We start from the raw sequence: 9295 nt of genomic DNA on the forward strand, positions 1-9295 counted from the left end.
ACCCTGTGCGTAATACTAGGTAGGCAATTGATTCTAATAGCCAGGCCTTCTCCATCATGAGGCTCAATACTACACAGTATTCTAGAAGTTTTATTCCAGCTGCGACCAAGCTGTGGAATGATCTTCCTAATCGGGTAGTTTAATCAGGACAACTTCAAAAGTTCAAAGTTGCAGTAAATGTTTTTATGTTGAACAGGCTGACATAAGTCTTTTTATAGTTTATATATGGCATATCTTTTTTTTTTTTTTTTTTTTTTACATTGTTACTGTTTTTAGAATGATTTATTGTTGATCTGTTTCCATTATTTATTTATTTCCTTATTTCCTTTCCTCACTGGGCTATTTTTCCCTGTTGGAGCCCCTGGGCTTATAGCATCTTGCTTTTCCAACTAGGGTTGTAGCTTGGCTAGTAATAATAATAATAATACTGATTTCTGGCGATGGCATTGATTTTGGGTAATTAATTATTGCATTGCTGCTGATTCACAGTTATTGATTTCAGGCATTGGCGTTTATTTTGGGTAATTGCTTTCTTGCATTGCTGCTAATTGACAGTTATTGATCTTTAGCGTTGGCGTTATTTTTGGGTTATTACTTTCTTGCATTGCTACTAGTTCACAGTTAATGATTTCTGGTGTTAGCATTGTTTTGGGGTAATTGCTTTGTTGCATTGCTGGTAATTCACAGTTATTGATTTCTCGCCTTAGCATTGTTTTTTGGGTAATTGCTTTCTTGCATTGCTGGTAATTCACAGTTATTGATTTCTCGCCTTAGCATTGTTTTTTGGGTAATTGCTTTCTTGCATTGCTGTTAGTTCACAGTTATTAATATCTGGTGTTAACGTTGTTTTTGGGTAATTGCTTTCTTGCATTGCTGCTAATTCACAGTTAATGATTTCTGGCATTGGCGTGGTTTTTGGGTACTTGCTTTCTTGCATTGCTACTAGCTCACAGTTAATGATTTCTGGCATTGGCGTTGTTTTTGGGTAATTGCATTCTTGCATTGCTGGTAATTCACAGTTATTGATTTCTGGCGTTGGCATTGTTGTGGGGTAATTGCTTTCTTGCATTGGTGCTACTTCACAGTTAATGATTTCTGGCGTTGGCGTTTATTTTGGGTAATTGCTTTCTTGCATTGGTGCTACTTCACAGTTAATGATTTCTGGCGTTGGTGTTTATTTTGAATAATTACTTTCTTACATTGCCACTAGTTCACAGTTAATGATTTCTAGTATTGGTGTTGTTTTTGGGTAATTGCTTTCTTGCATTACTGGTAATTCAAAGTTATTGATTTTTGGTGTTGGTGTTATTTTTGGGTAATTGCTTTTTCGCATTACTGCTAGTTCACAGTTGATTTCTGGTGTTGGCGTTGATTTTAGGTAATTGCTTTCTTGCATTGCTGGTAATTCACAGTTATTGATTTGTAGTGTTGGCATTTTTGGTGGGTAATGGCTATCTTGCATTGCTGCTAATTCATAGTTAATGATTTCTGGTGTTGGCATTGTTTTTGGGTAATATTTTTCTTGCATTGCTGGTAATTTGCAGTTATTGATTTCTGTCATTGGAGCTGTTTTTGGGTAATTGCGTTCTTGCATTGTTACAAGTTCACAGTTAATGATTTCTGGCATTGGTGTTGTTGCTGGGTAAATGCTTTCTTGCATTGATGTTAGTTCACAGTTAATGATTTCTGGCGTTGACGTTGTTATTAGGTAATTGATTTCTTGAATTACTGTTAGTTGGGTGATTTCTGGCATTAGCGTTGTTTTTTGGGTAATTTATTTCTTGCATTGCTGCTAGTTCACAGTTAATGATTTCTGGCGTTGGCGTTGTTTTCGGTTAATTGCTTTCTTGCAATGCTACTAATTCACAGTTAATGATTTCTGGCGTTGGCGTTGTTTTGAAGTAATTGCTGTCTTGCATTGGTGTTACTTCACAGTTAATAATTCCTGGCGTTGGTGTTTATTTTGGGTAATTGCTTTTTTGCATTGCTGCTAGTTCACAGTTGATTTCTGGTGATGGTGTTGATTATGGGCAATTTCTTTCTTGCATTGCTGGTAATTCACAGTTACTGATTTGTGGTGTTGGCATTTTTGGTGGGTACTGGCTTTCTTGCATTGCTGCAAATTCACAGTTAATGATTTCTGGTGTTGGCGTTGTTTTTAAGTAATATTTTTCTTGCATTGCTGGTAATTCACAGTTATTGGTTTCTGGCATTGGATATTTTTTTAGATAATTGCTTTCTTGCATTGTTACTAGTTCACAGTTAATGATGCCTGGCTTTGGCTTTGTTTTTGGGTAATTGCTTTCTTGCATTGCTACTAGTTCACAGTTAATGATTTCTGGCATTGGCGTTGTTTCTGTGTAATTGGTTTCTTGCATTGCTGCTAGTTCACAGTTAATGATTTCTGGCGTTGGCATTGTTTTTTGGGTAATTGCTTTCTTGCATAGCTGCTAGTTCACAGTTAATGATTTCTGGCGTGGGCATTGTTATTGGGTAATTTCTTTCTTGCGTTGCTGTTAGTTGACAGTTAATGATTTCTGGCATTATCGTTTTTTGGGGGGGTAATTTCTTTCTTGCATTGTTGCTAATTCACAGTTAATGATTTCTGGCATTGGCGTTGTTTTTGGGTAATTGCTTTCTTGCATTGCTACTAGCTCACAGTTAATAATTTCTGGCGTGGGCTTTGTTTTTTGGTATTTGCTTTCTTGCATTATTGCAAGTTCACAGTTAATGATTTCGGACACTGGCGTTTATTGTGGGTAATTGCTTTCTTGCATTGCTGCTAGTTCAGAGTTAATGATTTCTGGCATTAGCGTTCATTTTGGGTAATTGCATTCTTGCATTGCCGCTACATCACAGTGCATGATTTCTGGTGTTGGCGTAGTTTTTGGGTTATTGCTTTCTTGCATTAATGGTAATTCACAGTTACTGATTTCTGGCGTTAGCCTTGTTTTAGGGTAATTGCTTTCCTACATTGCTGCTAGTTGACAGTTAATGATTTCTGGCGTTAGCGTTGTTTTGGGGTAATTTCTTTCTTGCATTGCTGCTAGTTCACAGTTAATGATTTCTGGCGTTGGCGTTGTTTTGGGGTAATTTCTTTCTTGCATTGCTACTATTTCACAGTTAATGGTTTCTGGCGTGAGATTTGTTTTTTGGTATTATCTTTCTTGCATTATTGCTAGTTAACAGTTAATGATTTCCGGCGTTGGCGTTGTTTTTGGGTAATTTCTTTCTTACATTGCTACTAGATCACAGTTAATCATTTCTGGCATTGGCGTTGTTTTTGGGTAATTGCTTTCTTGCATTGCTGGTAATTCACAGTTATTGATTTCTGGCATCGGCGTTGTTTTGGGGTAATTGCTTTCTTGCATTGCTACTAGCTCACAGTTAATGATTTCTGGCATTGGCATTTATTTTGGGTAATTACTTTCTTGCATTGCTGCTAGTTCACAGTTAATGATTTCTGGCGTTGGTGTTTATTTGGGGTAATTGCTTTTTTGCATTGCTGCTAGTTCATAGTTGATTTCTGGTGATGGTGTTGATTTTAGGTAATATCTTTCTTGCATTGCTGGTAATTCACAGTTACTGATTTGTGGTGTTGGCGTTTTTGGTGGGTAATGGCTTTCTTGCATTGCTGCTAATTCACAGTTTATGATTTCTGGTGTTGGAGTTGTTTTGGGTAATATTTTTCTTGCATTGCTGGTAATTCACAGTTACTGATTTCTGGCATTGGAGATTTTTTGGGGTAATTGCTCTCTTGCATTGTTACTAGTTCATAGTTAATGATTCCTGGCTTTGGCGTTGTTTTTTTGGTAATTGCTTTCTTTCATTGCTACTAGTTCACAGTCAATGATTACTGGCATTTGTGTTGTTTCTGGGTAATTGCTTTCTTGCATTACTGCTAGTTCACAGTTAATGATTTCTGGTATTGGCTTTGTTTTTTGGGTAATTGCTTTCTTGCATAGCTGCTAGTTCACAGTAAATGATTTCTGGCGTTGGCGTTGTTATTGGGTAATTGATTTTTTGCATTGCTGTTAGTTGAGAGTTAATGATTTCTGGCGTTATCATTGTTTTTGATTAATTTCTTTTTTGCATTGCTGCTAGTTCACAGTTAATGATTTCTGGCGTGGGCTTTGTTTTTTGGTATTTGCCTTCTTGCAATATTGCTAGTTCACAGGTAATGATTTTGGACACCGGCGTTTATTATGGGTAATTGCTTTCTTGAATTGCTGCTAGTTCACAGGAATGATTTCTGGCATTATCGTTTAATTTGGGTAATTTTTTTCTTGCATTGCTGGTAATTCACAGTTACTGATTTTTGGCATTGGTGTTGTTTCTGGGTAATTGCTTTCTTGCATTGCTGCTAGTTCATAATTAATGATTTCTGGCGCTGGCGTTGTTTTTGGGTTATTGCTTTCTAGCATAGTTGCTAATTCACAGTTATTGATTTTTGGTGTTGGCGTGGTTTTTGGGTAATTAATTTTTTACATTGCTGCTAATTGACAGTTAATGATTTCTGGTGTTAGTGTAATTTTTGGGTGTTTACTTTCTTGCATTGTTACTGATTCACAGTTAATGATTTCTGGCGTTGGCATTGTTTTTCGGTAATAGCTTGCTTACATTTCTACTAGTTCACAGTTAATGATTTCTGGCATTGGCGTTGTTGTTGGGTAAGTGCTTTCTTGCATTGCTGTTGTTATTATTATTATTATTATTATTATTATTATTATTATTATTATTATTATTATTATTTTTATTATAAATACTTGCTAAGCTACAACCCTAGTTGGAAAAGCAGGATACTATAAACTCAGGAGCTCCAACAAGGAAAATAGCTCAGTTGGAAAAGGAAAAAGTGAAAAATTAAATATTTTAAGTTGATTAACATCATTCAAATGATTATATACTATATAAACTATATAAATTTAAAAAAAATCTGAGGATGAAAAATTAAACAGAATAGTATGCCTAGGTATACCCCAAGCAAGAGAAGTCTAACCCAAGACAATGGAAGATCATAGTACAGAGGCTATGGCACCACCCAAGACTAGAGAACAATCGTTTGATTTTGGAGTTTTCCTTCTCTTAGAAGTGCTGCTTACCATAGCTAAAGAGTGTCGTCTACCCTTAGCAAGAGGAAAGTGGCCACTGAACAATTACAGTACAGTAACCCCTTGGGTGGAGAAGAATTTTTTGGTAATCTCAGTGTTGTCAGGTGTATGAGGACTGAGGAGAATATGTAAAGAATAGGCCAGAATATTCAGTGTATGTATAAGCAAAGGAAAAATTAACCGTAACCAGAGAGAAGGATCTAATGTAGTACTGTCTGGCCAGTCAAAAGATGCCATACTCTCTAGTGGTAGTATCTCAACGGGTGGCTGGTACCCTGGCTAACCTACTACCTACTAGTTCATAGTTAATGATTTCTGCCGTTGGCGGTGATTTTAGGTAATTGCTTTCTTGCATTGCAGCTAATTAACGGATATTGATTTCTGGTATTAGCGTTGTTTTTGGGTGATGGCGCTCTTGCATTGCGTTAATTTAAAGTTATTTATTTCTGGCAATGGCATTTATTTTAGGAAATTGCTTATTTGTATTGCTGCTAATTCACAGTTATCGATTACTGGCCCTTCCCGTGTTTTTCTGGTAATTGCTTTCTTGCATTGCTGCCAATTAACAGTTATTGAATTCTACTATTGTCGTTGTTTTTGGGTGATTGCTTTCTTGCATTGCGTTAATTCACAGTTATTTATTTCTGGCATTGGCATTTATTTTAGGTATTGCTTTCTTACATTGCAGCTAATTGACAGATATTTATTTCTGCTATTGGCGTTGTTTTGGGGTGATTATTTTCTATCATTGCCGTTGATTCAGTTATTGATTTTTGGTGTTGGCGTTGATTTTGGGTAATTGCTCTCTTGCATTGCTGTTAATTCACAGTTATTGATTTCTAGCATTGGCATTGATTTTTTGTAATTTCTTTCTTGCATTGATGTTAATTCACAGTTATTAATTTTTGGCGTTGGCATTGACTTTTGACAATTTGTAAATTCCCATGCACTAATTCTTGCCATTGTCATGGATTTTTGGTAGTTTCTTTCTAGCACACGGTAGTTTCTTTCTAGCGCAGTTGTTGATTTGTAGTTGTTGATTCCTGGTGTTGACATTGATTTGGTAATTGCTTTTTAGCGTTGTTAATTCACAGTTATTGATTATTTTGGGTAATTACTTTGTAGCGTTTCTGTTATTTCACAGTTATTGTTATCTGGCGTTCGTGTTTATTTTGGAAAATCGCTTTCTATCATTGCTGTTGTTTCACAGTTATTCATTCCTGACGTTGGCAATGGTTTTTGGTAAATCATTTCTAATATAGCTGTTGTTTCACATTTATTGTTTTCTGGCATAGGAGCTATTTTATTGTGATTGCCGTCTAGTGTTGCTGTTGATTCAAAGATAGGGATTTCTGGCATAAGCATAATTTTATTGTGATTGCCGTCTAGCATGGCTGTTAATTCCAAGTTATTGATATCTGGCTTAGGTGTAATTTTATTGTGATTGCCGTCTAGCATGGCTCTTCATTCCAAGTTATTGATTTCTGGCTTGGGTGTAATTTTATTGTGATTGCCGTCTAGCATGGCTGTTCATTCGAAGTTATTACTTTTTGGCTTAGGTGTAATTTTATTGTGATTGTCGTCTAGTGTTGCTGTTAATTCCAAGTTATTGATTTCTGGCTTAAGCGTTATTTTATTGTGATTGCAATCTAGCATGGCCGATAACACTAAGTTATTGATTTCTGGCATAGGCTTAATTTTATTGTGATTACAGTCTAGCATTGCTGTTAATTCTAAGTTAGTGATTTCTGGCATAAGTGTAATTTTAATGTGATTGCCGTCTAGCATGGCTGTTAATTCTAAGTTATTGATTTCTGGTATAGGTGTAATTTTATTGTGATTGCCGTTTAGCGTTGCTGTTAATTCCAAGGTATTGATTTCTGGCATAGGCATAATTTTATTGTGATTGCCGTCTAGCGTTGCTGTTAATTCCAAGTGATTGATTTCTGTCATAGGTGTGATTTTATTGGGATTGCCATCTAGCATTGCTTTTAATTCCAAGTTATTGATTTCTGGCATAGGTGTAATTTTATTGGGATTGCTGTCTATCGTTACTGTTAATTTCACGTTATTGGTTTCTGGCTTAGGTGTAATTTTTTTGTGATGGCCGTCTAGCATTGCTGTTAATTCCAGGTTATTGATTTGTGGCTTAGGTGTAATTTTATTGTGATTGCCATCTATCATTGTTGTTAATTCCAAGGTATTGATTTCTGGCTTAGGTGTAATTTTATTGTGATTGCTGTCTAGTGTTGCTGTTAATGCCAAGTTACTGATTTCTGGCATAAGTGTAATTTTATTTTGATTGCTGTCTAGCGTTGCTGTTAATTCCAAGTTATTGATTTCTGTTATAAGTGTAATTTTATTGGGATTGCCATTTAGCATTGCTTTTAATTCCAAGTTATTGATTTCTGTCTAAGGTGTAATTTAATTGTGATTGCCGTCTAGCGTTGCTGTTAATTCCAAGTTACTGATTTCTGGCATAAGTGTAATTTTATTTTGATTGCTGTCTAGCGTTACTGTTAATTCCAAGTTACTGATTTCTGGCATAAGTGTAATTTTATTTTGATTGCCGTCTAGCGTTGCTGTTAATTGCAAGTTATTGATTTTGGTCATAGGTGTAATTTTATTGGGATTGCTATCTAGCATTGCTTTTAATTCCAAGTTATTGATTTCTGGCTTAGGAGTAATTTTATTGTGATTGCTGTCTAGCGTTGCTGTTAATTCGAAGTTACTGATTTCTGGCATAAGTGTAATTTTATTTTGATTGCCGTCTAGCGTTGCTGTTAATTCCAAGTTATTGATTTCTGTCTTAGGTGTAATTTTATTGGGATTGCCATCTAGCATTGCTTTTAATTCCAAGTTATTGATTTCTGGCTTAGTTGTAATTTTATTGGGATTGCCATCTAGCATTGCTTTTAATTCCAAGTTATTGATTTCTGGCTTAGGCGTAATTTTATTGTGATTGCCGTGTAACGTTTCTGTTAATTCCAAGTTATTGATTTATGGCATAAGTGTAATTTTATTGTGATTGCCGTCTAGCGTTGCTGTTAATTCCAAGTTATTGATTTCTGTCATAGGTGTAATTTTATTGGGATTGCCATCTAGCATTGCTTTTAATTCCAAGTTATTGATTTCTGGCTTAGGTGTAATTTTATTGTGATTGCCGTCTAGCGTTTTTGTTAATTCCAAATGATTGATTTCTGGCATAAGTATAATTATTTGGTTGCCGTCTAGCACGGCTGTTAATTCCAAGTTACTTATTTCTGGCATAGGCGTCATTTTATTGTGATTGCCATCTAGCGTTGCTGTTAATTCCGAATTATTGATTTCTGGCGTAAGTGTAATTTTATTGTGATGGCCATCTAGCGTTACTGTTAATTTCACGTTATTGATTTCTGACTTAGGTGTAATTTTTTTGTGATGGCCGTCTAGCGTTGCTGTTAATTCCAGGTTATTGATTTGTGGCTTAGGTGTAATTTTATTGTGATTGCCATCTATCATTGTTGTTAATTCCAAGTTATTGATTTCTGGCTTAGGTATAATTTTATTGTGATTGCCGTCTAGAGTTGCTGTTAATTCTAAGTTATTGATTTCTGGCTAAATGTAATTTTTTTGTGATTGCCGTCTAGCGTTGCTGATAATTCCAAGTTTTTGATTTCTGGCTTAGGTGTAATTTTTTTGTGATTGCCGTCTAGCGTTGCTGTTAATTCCAAGTTATTGATTTCTGGCATAAGCATAATTTTATTGTGATTGCCGTCTATCTTTGCTGTTAATTCCAATTTATTGACTGCTATTTTAGGTGTAATTTTTATTGTGATTGCTGTTTAGCGTTGCTGTTAATTCCAAGTTATTGATTTCTGATATAGGCGTAATTTTATTGTGATTGCCGTTTAGCGTTGCTGTTAATTTCAAGTTATTGATATCTGGCTTAGGTGTAATTTTTTTGTGATTGCCGTCTAGCGTTGCTGATAATTCCATGTTATTGATTTCTGGCATAGGTGTAATTATATTGTGATTGCCGTCAGTCGTTGCAGTTAATTCCAAGTTATTGATTTTTGGCATAGGCCTAATTTTATTGTGATTGCTGTCTAGAGTTGCTGTTAATTCCAAGTTATTGGTTGTTTGCTTAGGTGTAATTTTATTGTGATTGCCATATAGCGTTGCTGTTAACTCCAAGTTATTGA

At 35.3% G+C, this 9295-nt stretch overlaps 4 protein-coding genes across 4 annotated transcripts in view; all 4 read right to left on the minus strand.

Moving 5' to 3' along the window:
• Positions 1–1195: 1195 nt before the first annotated feature.
• On the minus strand, positions 1196–1660 carry LOC137621763 (uncharacterized). Its single transcript, XM_068352273.1, has one exon. It carries the CDS (start codon positions 1658–1660, stop codon positions 1196–1198), a length of 465 nt encoding a protein of 154 aa, XP_068208374.1.
• A 4981-nt stretch (positions 1661–6641) lies between these two features.
• On the minus strand, positions 6642–7493 carry LOC137621764 (leucine-rich repeat protein soc-2-like). Its single transcript, XM_068352274.1, has one exon. The coding sequence runs from the start codon at positions 7491–7493 to the stop codon at positions 6642–6644; it is 852 nt and encodes a 283-aa protein (XP_068208375.1).
• A 42-nt stretch (positions 7494–7535) lies between these two features.
• Positions 7536–8021, minus strand: LOC137621765 (leucine-rich repeat-containing protein 49-like). Its single transcript, XM_068352275.1, has one exon. The coding sequence runs from the start codon at positions 8019–8021 to the stop codon at positions 7536–7538; it is 486 nt and encodes a 161-aa protein (XP_068208376.1).
• Positions 8022–8906: 885 nt separating this feature from the next.
• The window catches only part of LOC137621766 (leucine-rich repeat-containing protein 49-like), a 729-nt gene continuing 340 nt past the window's right edge, over positions 8907–9295 (minus strand). Inside the window, exon 1 of the mRNA XM_068352276.1 lies at positions 8907–9295. This exon is cut by the window's right edge and continues 340 nt beyond it. Within this exon, the coding sequence (XP_068208377.1) occupies positions 8907–9295 (389 nt within the window).

Source organism: Palaemon carinicauda, chromosome 28, assembly GCF_036898095.1.
Source record: "Palaemon carinicauda isolate YSFRI2023 chromosome 28, ASM3689809v2, whole genome shotgun sequence".
NCBI classification, from domain to species: Eukaryota; Metazoa; Arthropoda; class Malacostraca; order Decapoda; family Palaemonidae; genus Palaemon; species Palaemon carinicauda.